This window comes from Maylandia zebra, linkage group LG2, assembly GCF_041146795.1.
Source record: "Maylandia zebra isolate NMK-2024a linkage group LG2, Mzebra_GT3a, whole genome shotgun sequence".
In the NCBI taxonomy this organism is placed as follows: Eukaryota; Metazoa; Chordata; class Actinopteri; order Cichliformes; family Cichlidae; genus Maylandia; species Maylandia zebra.
The window spans coordinates 8,809,631-8,833,441 of record NC_135168.1 but is presented as its reverse complement, the minus strand read 5'-3'; the positions used below and the strand labels follow the sequence as shown (position 1 = coordinate 8,833,441).

Sequence of the window (23,811 nt, the reverse complement as noted above, 5' to 3'; positions counted from 1 at the left end):
TGTCTGCTTCGCTAATCCGAATAGGGGTAGAGCTCTGTCCAGACAGAGGCTGTCCCACTGGATTGTAGAAGCTATCTCGCTGGCATACAGCACCGGAGGTTTTGCGTTGCCCCACGGGGTGGGAGCTCATTCCACCAGGGGGATGGCGACCTCATGGGCTCTTTTTAGAGGGGTGCCTGTGGCTGATATTTGTGCAGCGGCTAATTGGGCGTCGCCGCACACTTTTGTGCGGTTTTATCGGTTGGACGTTACAGCCCCTTCGGTGGCTCATGCTGTCCTTTCTGCTGGGTCTACCACTCACTAAGGATGTGGTGGTCCCGTTCCGGTTCGGTGGCTGCTCTGCGGGGCGTGTATATAGGTCCCATACTTATGTGTTGTACCGAGTGAATCGACTGAAAGGGAACGATTAGTTATGTCTATAACTTCTGTTCCCTGAAGGAGAGGAACGAGGTACAACACAGGGTGGCCCCACTGAGCAGTTGGCTCGGTGAAGAGCGGCTATCGAACTGAGGGATGACGGTGATGGCAGCGGCTATATGTGCGGGCGGGGCCTTGCGCGTGTCATCACACGTCATCTGCCGTAAAGGCGTGAATAAAGGTTTCTTCAGCCAGGACACGCGAGGGCGTGATATCCCATACTTATGTGTTGTACCTCGTTCCTCTCCTTCAGGGAACAGAAGTTATAGACATAACTAATCGTTTTGGGGCCTATACCAGCTACCATAGGGCAGTACAACCTGGACAGATCGCCAGTCTAACATGGAAGGACAAGCATTTGCATTCACACCAAAGGGCAGTTTTGAATCACCAGTTAACCTAACCCCATAAGCTACATCTTTGGACTGTGGGAAGAAGCCAGAGTACACAGCCAGAGAGAGCCCATGCATTACAGCAGTAAAAAGTGCCTAAAACAAGTTAAGAAGTTGTATAGTACTATCTATCTTAATGTTCAAGCCTGAGTTTCAAACCACATAGAAACAAAGCACATGTAGTCAGTTCTGCATGCTGTAGGTCAAACTGTCAAGAAATACGAGAAGACCCCTCCTAAAACCAGAGTGATGTCACCATGAAGCAAACTTTGACGGAGTCTCCCAATAACAGTGTGGTCCTCCTAAGTCACATTTGGGTGGTTAACACACACACACACACACTCAGATGTTATCCAGACTTGCACTTTGAAACAATGAAAAGGACCTACAAGCCACAGTCCATGTAAATCACATCACACCCAGGTGACTGCCAAACACAAACACACACACAGCATCCATAAAGAATGATGATAGATTAAATTATTAGTTCATTAAGTGGTACACTGGATTATATTTACCCTTTCAGGCTCTGGATGTTTCAGGTCCAGATCATTGTTTGGAAAGCTGTTTGGTTGCGGCTTTAGGCAGCTCACAGTCTTCTGAATCTGGCTGGTCTCAGTCTTCGTGTGTAACAGATAGAGAATGAAGACAAAAGAACAGTAATCTGACAGTTACTAAAAATGCATCACTCAAGAGGATGAATAGACCATTTCACTATCGGCAAATAGCGTAAGGTACACATCGTGCATGAGAAACATTCATTAAAATCTGTCCTAGGTCAATGTTACCTCTTCAAAATCTTGCACTGAAGAAGAATGCATGGCTTCTGAGCCTTGCTGAGGCATTTCTTCATCAAGATCCTGCAACAAAGAAAAGATGGCACAAAGATTAGACCAAGTGCTCTTCTTGCAACTGTACTGGGCAGTCCTGTGCTTCTGTCTTTAATTTGCATGTGTGTGTGTGTGTGTGTGTGTGTGGGGGGGGGGGGGGGGGGGGCTTTCCACTCAAGAAATGTTTTCTTCTGAAAAAAATACTGGCTACAATAATTAACAACTGATTCCTTTGCAATCATCCATCCTCTTCCACTTATCCTTATCAGGATTGTGGGGTAGCAGTTTTGGGGCCTATACCAGCTACCATAGGGCAGTACAACCTGGACAGATCGCCAGTCTAACATGGAAGGACAAGCATTTGCATTCACACCAAAGGGCAGTTTTGAATCACCAGTTAACCTAACCCCATAAGCTACATCTTTGGACTGTGGGAAGAAGCCAGAGTACACAGCCAGAGAGAGCCCATGCATTACAGCAGTAAAAAGTGCCTAAAACAAGTTAAGAAGTTGTATAGTACTATCTATCTTAATGTTCAAGCCTGAGTTTCAAAAAATTTCAACATAGAAACAAAGCACATGCAGTCAGCTCTGCATGCTGTAGGTCAAACTGTCAAGACATACGAGAAGACCCCTCCTAAAACCAGAGTGATGTCACCATGAAGCAAACTTTGACGGAGTCCCCCAATAACAGTGTGGTCCTCCTAAGTCACATTTGGGTGGTTAACACACACACACACACACACACTCAGATGTTATCCAGACTTGCACTTTGAAACAATGAAAAGGACCTACAAGCCACGGTCCATGTAAATCACATCACACCCAGGTGACTGCCAAACACACACACACACGGCATCCATAAAGAATGATGATAGATTAAATTATTAGTTCATTAAGTGGTACACTGGATTATATTTACCCTTTCAGGCTCTGGATGTTTCAGGTCCAGATCATTGTTTGGAAAGCTGTTTGGTTGCGGCTTTAGGCAGCTCACAGTCTTCTGAATCTGGCTGGTCTCAGTCTTCGTGTGTAACAGATAGAGAATGAAGACAAAAGAACAGTAATCTGACAGTTACTAAAAATGCATCACTCAAGAGGATGAATAGACCATTTCACTATCGGCAAATAGCGTAAGGTACACATCGTGCATGAGAAACATTCATTAAAATCTGTCCTAGGTCAATGTTACCTCTTCAAAATCTTGCACTGAAGAAGAATGCATGGCTTCTGAGCCTTGCTGAGGCATTTCTTCATCAAGATCCTGCAACAAAGAAAAGATGGCACAAAGATTAGACCAAGTGCTCTTCTTGCAACTGTACTGGGCAGTCCTGTGCTTCTGTCTTTAATTTGCATGTGTGTGTGTGTGGGGGGGGGGGGGGGGCTTTCCACTCAAGAAATGTTTTCTTCTGAAAAAAATACTGGCTACAATAATTAACAACTGATTCCTTTGCAATCATCCATCCTCTTCCACTTATCCTTATCAGGATTGTGGGGTAGCAGTTTTGGGGCCTATACCAGCTACCATAGGGCAGTACAACCTGGACAGATCGCCAGTCTAACATGGAAGGACAAGCATTTGCATTCACACCAAAGGGCAGTTTTGAATCACCAGTTAACCTAACCCCATAAGCTACATCTTTGGACTGTGGGAAGAAGCCAGAGTACACAGCCAGAGAGAGCCCATGCATTACAGCAGTAAAAAGTGCCTAAAACAAGTTAAGAAGTTGTATAGTACTATCTATCTTAATGTTCAAGCCTGAGTTTCAAAAAATTTCAACATAGAAACAAAGCACATGCAGTCAGCTCTGCATGCTGTAGGTCAAACTGTCAAGACATACGAGAAGACCCCTCCTAAAACCAGAGTGATGTCACCATGAAGCAAACTTTGACGGAGTCCCCCAATAACAGTGTGGTCCTCCTAAGTCACATTTGGGTGGTTAACACACACACACACACACACACTCAGATGTTATCCAGACTTGCACTTTGAAACAATGAAAAGGACCTACAAGCCACGGTCCATGTAAATCACATCACACCCAGGTGACTGCCAAACACACACAGCATCCATAAAGAATGATGATAGATTAAATTATTAGTTCATTAAGTGGTACACTGGATTATATTTACCCTTTCAGGCTCTGGATGTTTCAGGTCCAGATCATTGTTTGGAAAGCTGTTTGGTTGCGGCTTTAGGCAGCTCACAGTCTTCTGAATCTGGCTGGTCTCAGTCTTCGTGTGTAACAGATAGAGAATGAATATACAGTGCATTTTTGAAGAGGCTTTTGAAACATTAAATAAACTGTATGAGAAAGATAAGTTTCAAGCTATTGTCTTTAAAATATTCACTGTCATGTATAGAGAATTTAAGGCCCTATGATTAAGAGACAAATAGTCAGTGTGATTTCTTTATTTTTTAAGCCATTGCTAAAGGAGTAAAACAATCACCTGTAGCAGCAACGAACTGTCACTAGGGCCCATTTATCTTCAAGGGACAAAATTTAAAATGAATCTAACTAAAGAGGCTACACAGCAAAATCTCCAGTGTTAAATTAACACTAGAGAGTGTCTATATGGGTCCACACAACACTGTTGAGTGTTGAATTAACACTTTTGACAGTGTTATATGTTTAAAAGTAACCTAGTCAGTTTTGAAGATTAACAAAGACTAACACTGAGCAGTGCTGATTTTCTAACACTGGAATATTTCTAACATTTTGAGTTATTTTCCAGTGTTAGAAAATCAGCACTGCTCAGTGTTAGCCATTGTTAATCTTCAAAACTGACTAGGTTACTTTTAAACATATAACACTGTCAAAAGTGTTAATTTAACACTCAACAGTGTTGTATTTAACACTCAGAGGTGTGGACCCTTATAGACACTCTCCAGTGTTAATTTAACACTGGAGATTTTGCTGTGTAGAATCACATTAAACATCAATCACTGTTAAAATTTAGAAACCGAAAGCCATTTTTTATTTCTGCATACCTGCTGATATTTTTTTAGTGCTTTTAGAGGGCTTTGATGTGGCAGCCATCACAATTGCCTGTTTTCCATTAGTACCTACCCCTGTTTTTCCAGTAGGTTATAGTACCATGTAGTTTTTCAGTAACTACTGCACCAAGGTTCCAAGTGATCCAAAGTGATCAGAAAATTTGACATAGACTGAATGCCACCAGGTGGCTGGTCAATGGTGTCACTCGATAAGTTATGAGTGCGCCTCCTTCGTGAAAATCCAAGCCATCATTTTTGAAACTCTGAAATGTTTGAAATAGCGACCAAAATTAACAGCGTGATCCCTGAATTGAACACTAAAGTATAGACTGAGCAGCAGGCATTTTGTCACCTTGACGTCCATGCTTGCTGTGGCATTTATATCACTGGATGCTCGGCTGCATTGCTATAGTTACCCCAGGCACAGTAGGTGATACTCAATTTCAGTGAAAAACTAGATGCCCTAAGTCACGTTAAGCCAATTTGAGTAGGTACAAATGTAAAAATGGCTTAGGGTATGCAATTTATCAGTTCCAAAAAGTACAATTGTAGAAATACCTTGCATCTCCAGAGCCAATCCGAGTCACCATAATTATAGTCTATTTCTTCGCCTGGACTTATGTCTCTGCTTGCAAATAAGCATAGATGGGGCTTTCCATTGATATTTAATATTTTCATCTTAGCACTTGGACTGATGTGGTTGTCGTTGACAAGTCTGCCTAATGACCCATCTTCTTGAGATGCATCCACACTGTGGGGTTAGGCAAAAAAGTATTAGCTTAACTAGTTAGTTAGGAAGCTTTTTTTTTCATAAATCAAAAGCAATGTGTCATTTAATCTTAATCAAACTACACTGATATAATACGCACCACCAGAGTTTTCCATCAAACTTGAATTCAAACATGAACACCTTCAGGCTGTCATGATAAACTCTGTGTCTCCGCTCACATTCTTCTTTTGTTATGAGTTTACCTCTGTATTCCAAAAGAAAGTCTCCTTTTTGGAATGGAACAGTCGTGAAAATGCCCCGACCTGAATTGCAGAGGCATACCAAGTGAGTGACAAAAGACAAAGTGACAAACTCCAAATCTAATCCAAACTAAAGACCAACTTACCTTTGAAGGCATTTATGTAGTGGATATCAAGTCCCAGTTTGTCCCTTCCAGCAGAAACATGACAGACTGCATCCTCCCGTGGAGGAATGCGTCTCCTTCGCATGTTCTCCTGTACGATTGGCTGTATTACCAAAGCATATAAAGTATTACGATTATCGTCATCATTGTCATCATCATCAGTAGTAGCAGAACTAGCAGTAGTGTAGTTTACAGCATAAACACAGCTGACTTATTCATAGTGCTAATTTATGCCTTCTTTTAAAATGTTAAAGGCCTAGTACTCAAAATGGCGACATGTGACATTTCTGTAATGGCGACTGCAGAGAGTGATACAAGTACTGAGAAAGCTTAGGCATCAAAACTGTAAGAAGTTTTTTCTTCAGGCATATAAATAAATACACGACTAAATACACTTATACCCTTGCTTTTATTTTAGGGCTGTCAGCAGAATGACAGACATTGGACAAACTGCCCGAAATTAGCTAACAGCGACATCAGGGATTTTGACTCAGACTGCGCTGGTTTAATTGTTAATCGCGTTAGTCGCGATGTCGGCATTAACACGTTTAAGCCACAATAATGCTTTAACACCGAGTAAATCCTAACACGGGTTAGCCCGCTTTATCGCGTTGACGCGGTTAGTCGTCAGCCCTATTTTATTTACTCAATGACAAACGCTGGGGCCGTTTTACTTCTTCAAAGACTCACTAACAGTCCATAAAGCATAAATTAAACCAGTTTAATATAGGCCTGTGCACCTATAATTTCATATAGTATTAAAGTCATGGTGCATTTTACATTAAAAAAGGCTTACCTTTGTGTTTTTAATCCGTCTTCGTATTGCCGTCGACATACACTTGTTAAAGGGCACGCGCGCGAAAGTTGTGGCGCCGTTTCCTGTAGGTACCGCCTATATATATAGCCTACCAATCACAATGACTTCCGGCCGTGTGTATTGAAAATGTGTATTAAATTGCAGTACCTACACACATCCACTCTAACTCGAAACGTCGCTGTGCAATACACTGGAATACACAAAAATCAGGTGAGGGGTATAGGTGGACTTTTAAGAAAATCAGAAAATCTTTTAATTATAGTTTAATAAATGAATTTACACTACAGTTTAAGCAAATACAGGTCAAAAGATAAATAATGACCTCATAAGAAGTAGAAAAAATTATTATTTAGACACTTAAAAATGCATTTACAAGTCATGTTTTAGGGGGACACATGAATACACAGCAAAAAGTCGAAATGTCCCCGGAGCCCAGGTACAGCGCAGGTCAAATGTCAATCCATACCACATAGACGCACTCACACACACACACACACACACACACACACACACAAATTCTCACATAACACACACACACACACATTCTTACAGAAGTTCACACATATACCGTATTTTCACGACCATAAGACGCACTGTACTAAAAGGCGCAGTCTCAGTTATGTGTGCCATTACTGTATTTAACACACACATAAGGCGCACTGGATTATAGGGCGCATACAAGTACCATATGCGTATTTAAAAATAAAGCGGGAGCAAACCTGAGTTCGGTACCTTACTCACATTTCTATTACCGGTAATCGTCATCATCAACAACAACACACAAGCATACAAGTGTGCATATTTAAAAATAAAGCAGGAGCAAAACAAAGTTTGGTACTCACATTTTTATCATCAAACCCATCGAAGTCCTCATCCTCTGTGTCTGAATTGAACAGCTGCGCTAAATCTCCATCAAACATGCCAGGTTCACTTTCTTCACTGTCAGAGTCACTTTCCGTGCCGTGCGGCTCCTCGGAAATGATGGCGGCTTTTGCGAAAGCTCGAACAACAGTGCCAGCAGACATGTTAGCCCAAGCATCTACAATCCATTGGCAAATTGTGGCGTAACTCGCCCGGCGCTGCCTTCCACTCTTGGTGAAACTGTGGTCTCCATCGGTCATCCATTGCTCCCAGGCCGCTCGCAGCCTTACTTTGAACACCGATGTCCAGCGGTTGGAGTTCCTTTGTCAGGCCTCCCGGAATGACAGCAAGCTCACAGTTCATTTGTTTCACTAGTTTTTTCACATCGGCTGTGAGGTGGGCACGCATAGAGTCACAGATTAAGAGCGATGGTGATGCGTGGAAAAAACCACCTGGTCTCCTTACATACACCTCCCTCAGCCACTCTTTCATCATTTCCTCATCCATCCAGCCCTTTTCATTTGCCTTAATGATGATTCCTGCTGGAAACTTCTCTTTAGGCAAAGTCTTTCGCTTAAAAATCACCATAGGCGGCAGTTTCTGTCCATTAGCATGGCAGCCAAGCACAACAGTAAAAAAAGACTTTTCATACCCGTTGTGCGTATCGCTACCGTGCTGGTCCCCTTCTTCTCCACAGTGTGACTCACCGGGATGTCGAAAGTGAGCGGGACCTCGTCCATGTTTGTGATGTGGCTGGGCTGGATGTGTTTGTCGCCGATGTGTTTGCTGCAGTAGGAGCGGAAGATGGCCAGCTTTTCCTTATAATCCGCTGGAAGTTGCTGCGCTACCGTAGTCCTGGTCCGGAGGGAAAAATGGCACCGTTTCATGAAACGAAAGCACCAAGACGGACCTCCTTGGAAATGTTCAATGTTCATCTCTTCAGCTAGTGAAACTGCTTTTAGCCGAATGGTGACCGTCGAAACGCTTCTCCCGCTCGTTCTTTGCTCGATGATCCACCGCTCGAGTCTTTCCTCCAACTCGGGCCACCTCGCCTTATGTCCGCGGAAACTCAGCTGCGTTTTCTTGACCTGTCGGAGCTTGTTTTCCAGCTTCCTCTACTTGCGAACCATCGATTCGTTAATCTTAAATTCTCTCGCCGCTGCTCGATTTCCATGTTCCTCCGCGTAGCTGATGGCCTTCAGTTTAAACTGTGCTTCGTAAGCGTGTCTCTTTGCCATTTTCAGGGTTGTTAAAACAACGATGTCCTGCATAATGCACATACCTGTTCTTTTATACAGGTATGTGCAATAAAGTCAACGCACACACTTCACCCTTTAGCGTTCTCATGGTGTTCTCTACTACGTCCTCCTTACAATACAAAGGGCGCACTGCGCTATAGGGCGCGCCGTACTTTTTGAAGAAAAAGACTTTTAAGTGCGCCTTATGGTCGTGAAAATACGGTATACATTTACATACAGTGACTTGTCTTTGTAACCAAAGGGGGTTGCAAGGGGAGGTGTCTTGTAAACTATTGTTTGAAGTTTGTCAATAAAAGGCAGCGAGAGGAGGCCATCATCAGGGTCATTGTCGTGCTAGACACAGATGAGAGGCCTCCCTTGCGCAAGTAATCGATCGATCGACTGTCTTGTTTTCTTCATGATGAATAAGTCTCTAGAATTAGCGGGGCTTGTGGAAACACAGACCCAACAGAAAACTTTAACCTTGTAGACTTCATTATGTTCCAGCTGCTCTACAGACGCTGTGACCTCGAACTTAAGCAGGTCGTAAAGTATGTGCAGCTCAATAACTTCATAATCAGACCCTGTGGTATTTAGGCAGCAGAACAACTAAGAATAACAACTACAAATAATGTTTTTAGGTTTCTGTTGTACTGCAAGGTTCTGTACAGGAGAACCAAACCAAGAGCAAATATTACGTCTCATTTACACCTGAGCACGAAGAGCCATCAACATTTAGCAAATTGAATCATCTTTGTTTAGATGCAAGAAGAATCATATAGAAATGAAAAAGTAGAAATAGAAATCCAGAGCAAAGATATCCTCTAATTCAGCGTAGCACATGTGCAGCTGCTGCGATTCACGTAAGCATTCGGCTCGTCGCTGTTGCAGATTTTTCTCTCGCTGTTCTGGCTCACAGCGCTGCAAACACAAAAATAAATATCCCCAAAGGTGTGAAAGGGAGCTAATTAGTAAGAGTATTGTTACTCTCCGCAGGAGTAGTCCAGCAGTAGAAATCAGTCCAATAACAAGGTGTGTAACATCTAGCAGGGTGACAGAAAAACCCAGGGTAACTTCTAAGGACCTCAACGTCTCTCTCACATTGTGTTTTTTAAACATGCTTCCATTTGTCACTTCAGTCTTTACTCTGAAATACAGGAAGAGAAATCATGGCTGAAACAATTTCTCATGAAACCAGGGGTGTGGTCCAACAGTCAGTTTGGTGAGGAAGGTTCCTAACTGAGAGAAGTGACCCAGAAGTATCTGTGTAGCAGCCACAATGAATCCAGATCATGAGCTTTATTAACTGATCAAAGTCTCTTCTTTCATCTTCTGTATCATTCAGTTTGCATTGGTAATGCCCATTATTGTAACGCTTTTTTAAGACCAGCAAAACTTTATTTCACTTTAGGTTAGCTGGGATAAGTGATGGATGGAGGGAATTTTACTTCAGCCACAGAAATCCTAAACAGGAAGGAGGAGCAGAGTTACAGTGGATCACTATCCAGCAGGGAAACAAGGTTTATTTCAATTTCTTGGCCATGAGTGAGATTTACTGAGTGGGCAAATTAGGGAGACGACACCATCAGATCCTGAGCCCTCCATGTGTTAATCAAGAGACGGCTGCTGTGCTACATCCATAAATAATGAATAAATTAGGAGCTAAAGCTGAAAGGACAGTTTATTTATACCATCTTCACGTGAACACATTCAAGAACATCACAGATGAAGAAACATTAAAAACTTCCACACTACATAAAGCAAGAAAAATGGTTTTTCTTTCAGGTGGTTTCAGAAAAACAGAAACATCAAACAGCTCCAAGACTCTCTTTGAAAGAACTAAAAACCTTTGTTCTCATGGTCCAATCATGAGTGAACTCCCCGATGAAGCCTTGTGTGCTAAAACATGTCAGAGTTTTAAAGGTTAAACATGAGTTTCCAAAACGTTTTGCTGGAGAACAATGAACTATTTGACTGAGTTTCAATCATTTACAGACGAGCAAAACCAGGACAGAGAAAAAAGGACAAAACTGACTCAGTAAAACACAGAAAAGAAGATCCCATGTAGATCTGTATTATGTAGAAGTTCAGCCCAACAACCAGTTCAGTTCAACACAAGTTTAAATGATTCTATCTGAACTCTGTGGAGCCTGATCTCAAGCTTTTTGAGTCTGACACAGAAACCAGAGGATCTTTCTGTGTCTTCAGATTCACTGTGATCCAGTGATGGGAGTGATTTCAGCCCTGAGTGATCACGCTGATGTTTGCACAGAGCAGACAATGAGGTGAATGTTTGGGCACATTGGTAACAGTGAAACAGTTTATTAGTAACGTGGGATCGTTTGTGTGCAGAGTATGAACTGAGATTCCTGAAGCTCTTGTCACACTGGTCACAGCTGTAGTTTCCTTCCATGTGTGCACGTTCATGAATGTTACGAGTACTTGAATGTGAGAAGCTTCTGTCACAGTGTCTGCACTTGTGTGGTTTCTCTCCTGTGTGGACTCGTTTGTGTGTTTTAAGCTGATCTGCAGTGGTGAAGGATGACCCACACTGATCACAGAGGTGCTTTTTAACCCCACTGTGAATCAGTTCATGTTGTTTTAACTCACTTGGTGTGGTGAAGCTTCTCCCACATTCTTTGCAGTATTTCAGTTTGTCTCCAGTGTGTCTACGTTGATGTCTTTTTAGGGTCTTTTGCTGACTGAAAGTTTTTCCACAGAGGTCACAATGAAAGTCTTTCCCACCACCACAGTGATGACAGGGTTGAGAACTGGATCCATCTGTGTCGCTCTGCTTCTAAACAAAGACACAAAGACAGTGTAAGTCAGTCCTTCAACATTTGTATCCTGAACGTCGCCTGAAATAAAGAGCATCTCTGCAGACGTCCAACTACATTTGACTGTTTCAGTTAACACACTCAGTTTACTGGGCTGCAATAACTACAATACTACCACCATAATACTACAGTAATACTAAAATCATAACTGAAAGGAAAATCTGAATAATCACTCAGAGCTGCTTTTCCATGCAGTACAATTGCTAACATGCTAACACAGTTTAATGAGCAGAGTTGTTCCAAACAGTCAGGCTAAAATGACAAGATAACAATATAAATACATACCTCACAGTAGCTGCACTTGTAGAGTCTCTTTCTGGTGTGGATCTGTTGGTGTTCTCTCAGGTGATGTGGAGATTTAAAAGTCTTCTCACACAGGTCACATTGATAAGGTCTCTCCTCAGTGTGGGTAAACATGTGTTGTTGTAAGTGTGCGTCTGTTGTAAAGTATTTGCCACACTGTTCACAGCAGTACACATCATGTCTGGTGTGAATGCGTAGGTGTGCATTTCGGTACCCTCTCCGGCTGAAAGTTTTTCCACACTCGTCACAGCTGTATGCCTTAATTCCAGAGTGGGTAACTAGATGACTCTGTAAGTGGCTACTTTGAGTAAAAGCTCTGCCACACTGATCACAGCTGTATGCCTTAATTCCAGAGTGGGTAACTAGATGCCTCTGTAAGTGGCTACTTTGAGTAAAAGCTCTGCCACACTGATCACAGCAGTATGCCTTAATTCCAGAGTGGGTAACTAGATGACTCTGTAAGTGGCTACTGTGAGTAAAAGCTCTGCCACACTGATCACAGCTGTACGCTTTAACTCCACTGTGGATGAGTTGGTGTTGTTTTAGGGAACGCTTCCAGGAAAAAGACTTCCCACACAAGTCACAGCTGAACGGTCTCTCTCCAGTGTGGATGACCTGATGCTGTTTTAGTTTAGCCCTCACAGTAAAACCCTTCCCACACTCGTCACAGGTGTGTTTTTTCTCTCCCTTTCTTCTGTGAGGTTTGTCGGCCTCCTGAGAGCGCTGACTTCTGGCTCCATGTTGGTCCTGCAGTGACAGAGATACAAACAGAGGCAGTGAGTGAAATGCAGTCGTGGAACAAACTCAACCTTCAAACTCCATTAACACTAGTTTTAAACCTGAAGGTGGAGCGTGGCACCAAACACCTTAAAGGTCTCTTATCCCCACCTGCTGGTAGTTCTAACACATTACATCCAACCTGCTGTTAAAGATAATTCATGACTGTTCAAACACTAAAATCATGCCCATCCCTCCTGATTGTGTACACACACACACACACACACACACACACACAATTTTATAAATTAGATTATTTTGTTGTTTCCTATTACATATTTATATAATTTGTATAGATTTATACTGAATTATTCAGTGATAATAAATCCTATGTTTGTTTATTCTAAAGGAACCCCGTTAGCTTCCACAACAGATGTTGCTCGTCTTCCGTCAAATACTCACATAAAATATTACACAATAAAGTGGATTCAAGATATCCACATAATTTCACTCTTACATCCACAGTGAGGTTTCACAATTGTTCAAATATAAGCAATCAATAATAATAATAATAATAATAATATTTCTCTGTCAGCCTTCTCGGTTACGAATAGTCTTCTGCTCCTCTGTCATGCGGCGTCCCACAGGGCTCAATTTTAGGGCCACTGCTCTTTTCACTGTATCTATTGCCTCTGGGTTCTATCCTTAGAAGGCATGGGATCTCATTTCATTGTTATGCCGATGACTGCCAACTTTATTTGCCACTAAAACACAAGGATGGCATCTCCATAAAACCTCTCTTGACATGTCTAGATGACATTAAAGCTTGGTTGGTTCTAAACCACCGTGCAGCACGGTGGCATGGTGGTTAGCACTGTTGCCGCACAGCAAGAAGGTCCTGAGTTCAATTCCAACATCAGGCCGGGGTCTTTCTGTGTGGAGTTTGCATGTTCTCCCCGTGTTTGCGTGGGTTCTCTCCGGGTACTCCGGCTTCCTCCCACTGTCCAAAGACATGCAGCTTGTGGGGATAGGTTAATTGATTAATCTAAATTGCCACTAGGTGTGAATGTGAGTGTGAATGGTTGTCTGTCCTTGTGTGTTGGCCCTGCGACAGACTGGCGACCTGTCCAGGGTGTACCCTGCCTCTCGCCCTATGACAGCTGGGATAGGCTCCAGCGCCCCCCGCGACCCTGAAAAGGATAAGCGGAAGCGAATGGATGGATGGATGGTTCTAAACTTTTTACATTTTAATGAAAAGAAAACAGAGCTGTTGGTGTTTGGACCCACTGGTCCCTGTGAGTCCTCCCCTGTTGTTTTAGGATCCCTGGAAGTCTATTTTAAATCTGTTGTTACTGACCTTGGTTTTAAGTTGGACAGTGATTTTAAATTGGACAACCAAATCAGAGCAGTGGTGAAGTCCAGTTTTTATCATTTAAGGCAACTGGCAAGAGTAAAATCTTTTCTTTCGAGGCAGCACCTTGAAACAGTGATCCATGCTTTTATTTCTTCCCGCCTGGACGACTGTAACTCACTTTATGTGGGGGTCAGTGAGTCGTTGCTCTCACGTCTGCAGCTGGTTCAAAATGCGGCTGCACGACTCCTAACAGGAACTTAAAAAAGAGAGCATATAACCCCCGTGCTAGCCTCTCTGCACTGGCTGCCTGTGTCCTTTAGAGTTCATTTTAAAATTCTTATGTTTGTTTTTAAATGCCTTCACAGTCTTGCCCCGCCTTACCTCTCTGAGCTTCTTCATCTCCACACACCCTGTCGGTCTCTCAGGTCAGCTGACCAGCTGCTCCTGGAGGTACCTAGATCCAGGAGGAAGCTCAGAGGGGCGGGGCCTTCTCTATTGTGGCTCCAAAGTTATGGAATCATTTGCCCATGCACGTTAGAGAGGCCCCTTCACTGTCCACTTTTAAATCACGTCTTAAAACCCACTTTTATTCCTTGGCTTTTAACCTCAGTGAGACTTAGTTTCTTTTTTAATTGAAGTAGTTATTTAATTAATGATTTCACTCTTCTTTTATTTGTGTTTTATTTATATCTCATGTAATTTTATTTTACAGTTCCAATGTACAGCACTTTGTGTCAGCTGTGGTTGTTTTAAAGTGCTTTATAAATAAAGTTGATGATGTTGATGATGAATATCAATAACATTGAGGAACATTACACAAATTTCAAAAACAAATCACGTCTTACAATATTTACAACAACTAAAAGCTCTGTAAATCGGCTTTTAAGTGTTCATTGAAGTTTTGAATAATTCTCTAATTTTTTAAGGCAACTTATTCCACTTAAAAGTTGCTCTAAATGTAACAGTTTTACAAAACGTTACTTTTAACTCGAGCATTTACTAAATTGCAGCTTGTTGAAAACTGTGTAATATGATGATGTATTTCATCTGGATACTGCAGCTGAGCAGAATAAATGTGGTGTGTTTAACAGAATTGCTTTCTTTAGAACTACAAGTAAGCCATAGAATATTTTAGCCTGTACAGGAAGCCAAGAAAGGTTATTATGCATGTTATCAATATTAGTATAGTATGAACATCTTCACACTAATCTGGACGCCTTATTCTGGACTAACTGAAGTCTGTTAAGATCTGTCTTATTAGCTGCTGACCAAATGATTGAACAATACTCCAGATGAGACATTACTAGTGCATTAATGACATCTTTCATAATGAAGAAGTGATACACAAAGAGCATTTCATAGCCATAGCTATGCCTTGTCGGCAGAGTTATGTGACATTAGTGATGTTTGTACTTTCAGCGTTAACTTGGTTTTAAAGCCTTTAAAATATACGCCGTTCAATAGTCGACCTTAATCTGACAGAGAATGTGATGATTTTGTGGATAATTAAAGTCAGTCATATATCCACAAACACAACAAGCTGAAAGTCAGTGATGCTGCTCGGTTTGCAGTCCTGAACATCACGGCACAAGCAGGATTCACTGCACCACCACAGACCTGTGATAGCACTATCCCCCTGCTGAACGAGCTGAACACTTTCTTTGCTCGCTTTGAAGTCCAAAACAGCACCACTGCACACACGACCCCACCCCCTCCTGGTGACCAGGTGATGACTCTGTCCCCGGACAGCGTGAGGAGATCCCTCAGCAGGATCAATGCACGTAAAGCTCCGGGTCCTGACAACATTCCTGGTCGTGTACTGAGAGACTGTGCAGTGGAACTCACTGATGTCTTCACAGACATCTTCAACATATCACTCATCCAGGCTGTCGTCCCCACATGTTTTAAAGCCACCACAATCATTCCGGTTCCAAAAAAGTCATCTCCCTCCTGCTTTAATGACTACCGTCCTGTTGCACTTACTCCCATCCTGATGAAGTGCTTCGAACGACTAGTCATGCAGCACATCAAGACTGTCCTGCCCCCCTCCCTGGATCCCTTCCAGTTTGCGTATCGGCCCAACCGCTCAACCGATGATGCCATCTCCACTGCACTCCACTCGGCACTCACACACCTGGACAAAAAAGACTCATATGTTCGAATGCTGTTCATAGATTTCAGTTCAGCATTCAACACTATAATCCCCCAACAGCTCACTCAAAAACTGGTCCAGCTGGGGCTCAACACCTCACTGTGCAACTGGCTGTTGGATTTCCTCACCAGAAGACCTCAAGCAGTACGGGTCGGCAGTAATACATCCAGCACCATCATTTTAAACACGGGGGCCCCGCAGGGATGCGTGCTGAGCCCCCTCCTCTTCACTCTGCTGACCCATGACTGCACTCCATCATACAGCTCCAACCTCTTCATCAAGTTTGCGGACGACACAACGGTGGTGGGTCTCATTAGCAACAGGGATGAGACCGACTACAGAAGTGAGGTGAGACGCCTGGCCACGTGGTGTGCTGACAACAATCTCTCTCTGAATGTGGAGAAGACGAAGGAGATTGTTGTGGACTTCAGGAGAATGCACACCCAACATGCTCCTCTGACCATTGACGGAGCGTCTGTGGAGAGAGTGAGCAGCACCAAGTTCTTGGGTGTGCACATCACAGAGGATCTCTCCTGGACGTACAACACCACAGCACTGGCCAAGAAATCACAGCAGCGTCTCTTCTTTCTCCGCAAACTAAGAAGAGCAGGAGCACCAGCCCCCATCATGCACACTTTCTACAGAGGCACCATCGAGAGCATCCTGTCGAGCTGCATCACTGTGTGGTTTGGAGCCTGCAATGCGTCCTGTCATAGAACCCTCCAACGCATAGTGAGAGCTGCAGAGAGGATCATTGGTGTCTCTCTCCCCTCCCTCCAGGACATTTACAGCACCCGTCTCACTACAAAAGCCCTTTGCATAGCGGCTGATCCCACGCACCCAATGCAAAGCTTCTTCAAGCTGCTGCCGTCGGGGAGGAGACTGCGGAGTCTCCAGGCCAGGACCAGCAGGCTGAAGGACAGCTTCATCCATCAGGCTGTCAGGAAGCTTAACTCCCTCCCGATTCTGCCCCCTCTCCCCTCTCTCCTCCATGGTCTCACTGAACTCTGTCACACACACACTCACTCTCTGACGCACTCACTGGCCTGCACCAGTTACCAGTCACTTTGTGGAGCAGTGGACTGCCATTACCTCATAAGACTTTGTTGTTACACTATCTCTTACCGTACATTACTAAATCTCCATTTGCACTATTTGCACTACTCTGCCTGGTTTACACTCAATGTCATTTACCCTTACTTGAATATTGTATATTGTATAGGTTTCTTGGTATAATCGTATTGTATTTATTTAAATTTTTACTTTTTAATTATTTTACTTGCATTTCTTAATCACTCTCTTATATTTAAATGTTCTTTTGCTATTTCATCTAGGGTTTGAGAGTAACGAAATTTCTATTCTCTGTATGTCCTGTACATGTGGTAGAATTGACAAATAAAGTTGACTTTGACTGTTAATGTTAGCTGTGTTATATTGCTGCCTCTGTTCGGTGGTGTCGAGCCAAACGCACTTTAACGTGTGTTTGAACGAGCTGACGGTTCACTCGTTAAGCTGAAAGAAAGATGCTTTAATCACAGCAGTCACACATGTGTCCACTGCACCATCTGGAACTCTTCTTGTTTACACTCGTAATAACACAAACACTAAATCCTGCTTCTCTGGTGCTGTTGTGTAGCAGTGTGTACACCTGAGACTGTCACCTGTCTGTCTGTCCTGCACTCTCTCTCTGTTTCTTTCTCTCTGATTGTGGAATAAAAGTATGAACATGTGTTTATAAGTTACACTTGTGTTTGAATCCTGCAGCTTATCACACATTTGATTTCCATGTGTGACGACTGCAAGTGTCCAGAGTGAGGACAGACTGAGGGAGCCACTGCTGCACATCATCTGTGAGGCTTTGCAGCCCTGATGATCCACCAGGACAAACTCAGCAGTGTGTGAGGAAGAGGAGGAGGAAGAGCCAGCAGCAGCTGACAGATGGAGAGAATAGACAGACTGTTCCCTGTTTGTGAAGGACTGCTAGGAAAGTTTAACATAACTGTCTGTGCTGAATCAGTCTTATTAGGTAATGTTCAAATAATGTGATCATCCCAGTGTTTCCAGTGTGGGAGAAAGTACTCAGAGTACTCAGGGCCTTCAAGTTACACACTATGAAAGGCAGCAACAAGTTTAATGTTCAGAAACCTAAAGTCTGTATCAGCAGCAGAATGGAGCTAAAATAAATGCTGGTTTCAGTTCTATGAAGCTTTGAGTCTGTGAAGGTTCTCAGTCATCCAGGTCATCGTAGTCAAAGGAGCTTGCAAAGAAAAGCGTCTGGACTTCTTTAAGTTACTTGAAGACGTTTCACCTCTCATCTGAGAAGCTTCTTCAGTTCTCTCTCTTCACTTGCATACCCACCACGGAGGCCGTGGAGACTGTCAGAAAATGACTACAAGAAGACAGCTCCTTGGAGGACAGGACCAACTTCACAGCCGATCAGATCTGCACACTGTTAGACCTCTGCCTCACCACTACATATTTCAAATACAACGAAGGCTTTTACAGACAAAAACATGGCTGTGCCATGGGCTCCCCCGTGTCACCTATTGTAGCCAACCTTTACATGGAGGAAGTGGAAAGGAAGGCTCTTGGCTCTTTCAAAGGAAGAGTACCCAGCCACTGGTACAGATATGTGGACGACACCTGGGTCAAAATCAAGACACAAGAAGTGGAATCCTTCACTGCGCACATTAACGCTGTGGATAAAAACATCAAGTTCACCAGGGAAGACACAAAGGACAACTGTTTGCCTTTCCTGGACTGCGCTGTGCACATTGAAGAGAACGGCAACCTCAACATCGAAGTTTACCGGAAGCCCACACACACGGACCAGTACCTCCTCTTTGACTCCCATCACCCTCTGGAACACAAACTTGGAGTAATCAGGACCCTACACCACCGGGCAGAACATGTTCCCTCTAAGCCTGAAGGAAAAAAGAAGGAACACACACATGTAAAGGAAGCACTCAAAACGTGCGGCTATCCTAAATGGGCGTTCTTAAAGTCAGCAAAGAGGCACAGAAAAGAAGACCAGACACCAGCGAGGGAGGATAAGAAGGACAGACGCAACAACATTGTCATCCCCTATGTAGCCGGTGTATCAGAAAAACTCAGGAGAGTTTTCTCCAAGCATGACACCCCAGTGTACTTCAGACCCAGCAACACGCTCAGACAGAAACTGGTTCACCCGAAAGATAAAACGCCAAAACACAGACTTAACAATGTGGTGTTTGCTGTACAGTGCAGCGAGGAATGCTCAGACCTCTACATTGGAGAGACCAAACAGCCACTTCACAAGCGCATGGCACAACACAGAAGAGCCACCTCCACAGGACAAGACTCAGCAGTCCATCTGCATCTTAAGGATAAAGGACACTCTTTGAGGATGCCAATGTTCACATTTTGGACAGAGAGGACAGATGGTTTGAAAGAGGAGTGAAAGAAGCCATCTATCATCTATGTCCACTGTGAGCGACCATCTTTGAACAGAGGCGGGGTTTACGACACCAACTCTCTGCCATCTATAATCCAGTTTTGAGATCCCTTCCCAGACGCCTTAACGCCCACTCACATCCTGGGCCATCTGACCTCAGGAATTCGCATGATAAGGTGCGGCCAGGTTTCACAATGAACTCACCCGAAACTCTGGCTGATTGGGACCCACACCCAGTTTCACACCTTGGCTCAGGTGATTAGAGGATCATCAGGGGGTCCTTTTGTCCCTCTGTGGGGGGTCACTCCCACTAGGTTTATATCTGGGACTCTCCACCATTTGACCTAAGAACTGAAGAAGCTTCTCGGATGAGAGGTGAAACGTCTTCAAGTAACTTAAAGAAGTCCAGACGCTTTTCTTTGCAAGCTCCTTTGACTATGAAGCTTTGAGTATTTTGGATCAGTAGCTGCTGTGTTTGTTGCATCATATTGCTGTAACTGTTTATATGCTTTATATATTCTGAGCTAAGTTGATCTATAGTGTTACATCATATTCTATAAGGATGTTATGTGTTTGTAGACTTTCTGCCCAGTTTGACCCATTTAGCAGAAGTCAGCCTGTTTAAGGCTCTGATATCTATTCTGTGTGACTTAAACCAGTTATGACATGGTCTGATTTTCTCACCTAATAAAGGAATATTTCATATATCAGTCTACTCTTCATTCTATCAGACACAGTTATCACAGCTCCTACATTTGCTTTTTACACATATATGTAAGCATTGAGCCAAATTTAGTAATGCCAACAATATAATAACTATAATATTGGCCATATTATATTTACATTACCACAGTGAGATGACTTTAGTCTCATGAACAACATCAGCTAATTGTTATTTACAGCTAATCTTAAACGACTGTTCAGCACAGAAATGAAGCCCAACAATCATGTTTCACAGTCCTGTGGTCTCAGCCTCAGATACTCATCAAATCACACAGAGCTCATGTAGAAACAAATGAACTAAATATGTTCTCCTTCATTTCTGTCAAACAAAGCTGTATGAAACGTTTCCAGCTGTTAGTACATAAACACATAAACAACAGCTGCTTGTTTCAGTGAAAATACATTGATGGCTTTTTAATAAAGTTGTGCAGCTGTAAAGTATTTTGTCTGGTGTCAATTCTATCGTCAGCTACATCGTTATGGCAAATGTTCAAATGTATATGGTGATAAATATCTTTGGTCATATGGTCCTGCTCTGTCTGTCACCTTCTGTGTTGAGCTCATTGTTTCCTCTGTAGTGGCTGAGCTGAGTCCAAGTAGCTGAAAATGTTCCTCTGCTGCTCCGTCAGACTCTCCTCCTCCTGCTGATCAGCTGGGACACAAAACAGATCTTTGTTAGGCTCCACACTGCACTGAAGAGTCAAAGTGTCTCATATGTTCATCTGACAAGTAAAAGAACACATTTTTGTTTCCCGAGGTGGGCAACTTGTTGGAAACAAACACAAAAGCTTTGAGCACTGATACCTGCCATTGCTGCCATTGAAAGATGCAACGCCAGCAATGTGGATTGGTTTGAGTCTTGACAATCCACATTGCTGGCATCTTTCAATATGTTTGAATGCACCAGTGTAAGTGCAGCCACTCAGACTCAATGTGTTCATAGAAACAGGTGCACATGTGTCACGAGTTCATCCAGCAGTAGCTATGGCACTTGGCCACAGGGGGCAGCAGGGGACTGACCTGCATTTGAGACTGCTCCAGCTGCTCTGTGACAGTCAGTAGATCTGCTACAAATTGCAGATCATATGCAAGTTTTGGAAATGACATTATAAATATTCCTAACTTAGCCACGGCAGCCATGTTGATGTATTACCTATATTGGCTGAAAATGTTCATTTGCAGAGAAAAGACACAGGCAGACTGTGCTTACAGGACAACAACAACAACAACAATCTTTATTTATAGAGCACATTTAAAAACCAACGGCATGCCAAAGTGCTTAACATAGAACAAATTAACACAAGTATAATCAGAGTCATAAAAATAAAAGTGTAGAATTATGTTCACAGGAAAAAGCCACCAATAGAAAAAATATAACTACAGCACATAGCTATAGCACAATATAACTGTGCCATCAACACACAATGGGGATAAGACATACACAGCGCAAATAAAAAGCAAGATAGGAAAATTAGTAAAATAAATCACTGCAGACAAGGCCAGCATTTAACCAGTAGAAAACGCAAGATTAAACAAATACGTTTTAAGCCGTGATTTAAAAGATTGAATAGAGTCAGACGCCCGAATGCCAATGGGAAGGTTGTTCCACAACTCTGGTGCGGCCAGGGCAAACGCTCGATCACCTCTAGACTTCAGCCGAGATCTAGGCTGCACCAACAGTAACTGTGAGGATGATCTTAAAGCCCTAGCAGGAACATATAAGCTTAAGAGTTCCTTAAGATAGCTCGGTGCTGTGTTATTAGTGATTTTAAAAGTAAACAGCAGAATTTTAAATTGGATACGGTATTTCACAGGCAACCAGTGCAAATCAGCTAGGACGGGAGTAATGTGGGCAAACTTCTTAGTTTTGGTTAGAATGCGTGCAGCAGCATTTTGGACTGTCTGTAATCTATGGAGGAGGGAGAGTGGAGTCCAAAATAGAGTGAATTGCAGTAATCCAGCCTCGAAGTTACAAAGGCATGGATGAGTTTTTCCAGGTCTTTATGCGGGATATACTGCCTGGCCTTAGAAATAAGGCGGAGTTGGTATAAATTGGATCTAACAACAGCAGACACTTGTCTATCAAGTTTAAATGAGCTGTCAAGTAACACGCCCAAATTCCTAACAGTGTCGGAAAAGGAGCTAGTGAGAAAACCAAAAGCATCACGAAGTTTGGCACGAAGGACGTCACTGCCAAAGACCACAATTTCAGTTTTCTTATCATAAAGGATAAGAGTATTTGCCAGGAGCCATTGCCTGACCTCACACATGGACCCTCGAAAACTATTCAAGGACAAAGCTAGGTCATCATTTAACTCAAAGTAGATCTGAATGTCATCAGCATAATAATGAAAAGCGATGTGATATTTCTCAAAGATAGCGCTTAATGGAAGCATGTACAATGAGAACAGAGTAGGGCCTAACACAGATCCCTGAGGGACACCACAACAGACAGGTACAGCAGAGGAAGAGGAAGTGACCAAGTGAACCGAGGAGAGCCGATTGGACAAGTATGATTTAAACCAATCCAGGGCAACACCCTTGATGCCTACAGTGTGCTCAAGTCTCGCCAATAGGATTTTATGATCAATCATATCGAAAGCCGACGATAAATCCAATAGCACTAGGACCGAGGAGCGTCCATTGTCAGCCATTAGTAGAAGGTCATTGAGAACTCGGAGCAGCGCTGACTCAGTGCTATGATGTGGTTTGAAGGCCGATTGGAATTTAGCATTAATGCTATTCTCATCCAGGTAGGCCTGGAGTTGAAGCAACACTATCTTCTCAAGAATTTTGGCCAAGAACGGAAGCTTGGAAATCGGCCTATAGTTCGCATAATCATTATAATCGAGGTTCCTTTTTTTAAGAACAGGCTGAATTATAGCATGTTTAAAGGCTGATGGTACGCAACCAGAGAGCAAAGAAGAGTTCAAAAGGGACAATATACTAGGTCCAATTGCACTAAAACAGTCCTTAACTATACGAGATGGAAGAACATCATATACGAGATTAGTATTGTTCAGTTGTTCAACCAGACGCTTAAGAGTAGGGAGTGAAACGGGTTCAAACTGATAGAAGGAAGAGGAACAGTCAGGGGTAAACGCAGGGCCTGTCATTAAAGGAAGAGCAGATTTAAGAGATGAGACTTTATCTAAAAAATAATTTAAAAATTGTTCGCAAAGAACCGTGGAGCACGGCAGCGGCATAGTGGGGCAGGGGTTGACCACAGAGTTAAAAATTTTAAATAAAATTCGAGGATTGTTACCATTGGTAGAGATAATTTTTGAAAGAAAAGCTGCTTTAGCCATTTTGGCAGCAGTTTGAAACTTCAAGCGACTAGTACGTAGGATGTCGTAAGATGCCTGGAGTTTATCTTTCCTCCACCTTCTCTCATCCCGCCGACACGCACGTCGTAGAGCGCGAACAGAGTCACTTAACCAACATTGTGAGTAAGTTCTGGGGCGCTTCGTTTTAATAGGTGCCACAGTGTCGAGGATGGAGGAACATGTAGTTAACAGGGTATTGGCAAAATTCTCAACCATATGAGGGGTAAGACAATCTGACGTAATAGATGCAGAATACACAAAAGAAGCAGAGAATTTCACCA

The 23,811-nt window shown here is 43.0% G+C and overlaps 1 protein-coding gene and 2 long non-coding RNA genes across 3 annotated transcripts in view; all 3 read right to left on the bottom strand.

Moving 5' to 3' along the window:
* Positions 1 to 3,744: 3,744 nt before the first annotated feature.
* LOC143413402 (histone-lysine N-methyltransferase set-1-like) lies at positions 3,745 to 7,087 on the bottom strand. Its single transcript, XM_076876375.1, has 5 exons — positions 6,566 to 7,087; positions 5,752 to 5,872; positions 5,506 to 5,668; positions 5,195 to 5,387; positions 3,745 to 3,873 (listed from the first exon to the last, which is right to left on the bottom strand). Exons 1-5 carry the CDS (start codon positions 6,602 to 6,604, stop codon positions 3,745 to 3,747), a joined length of 645 nt encoding a protein of 214 aa, XP_076732490.1. The 5' UTR covers positions 6,605 to 7,087.
* A 3,261-nt stretch (positions 7,088 to 10,348) lies between these two features.
* On the bottom strand, positions 10,349 to 12,282 carry LOC143420749 (uncharacterized). Its single transcript, XR_013100462.1, has 2 exons — positions 11,808 to 12,282; positions 10,349 to 11,482 (listed from the first exon to the last, which is right to left on the bottom strand). It is a non-coding gene; the product is annotated as an uncharacterized LOC143420749 (long non-coding RNA).
* Positions 12,283 to 23,811, bottom strand: part of LOC143420750 (uncharacterized) — a 16,989-nt gene continuing 5,460 nt past the window's right edge. Inside the window, exons 2-3 of the long non-coding RNA XR_013100464.1 lie at positions 20,751 to 20,856; positions 12,283 to 12,572 (exon numbers count right to left, since the gene is read on the bottom strand). This is a non-coding gene — a long non-coding RNA (uncharacterized LOC143420750). The remainder of the gene's footprint in view (positions 12,573 to 20,750; positions 20,857 to 23,811) is intronic.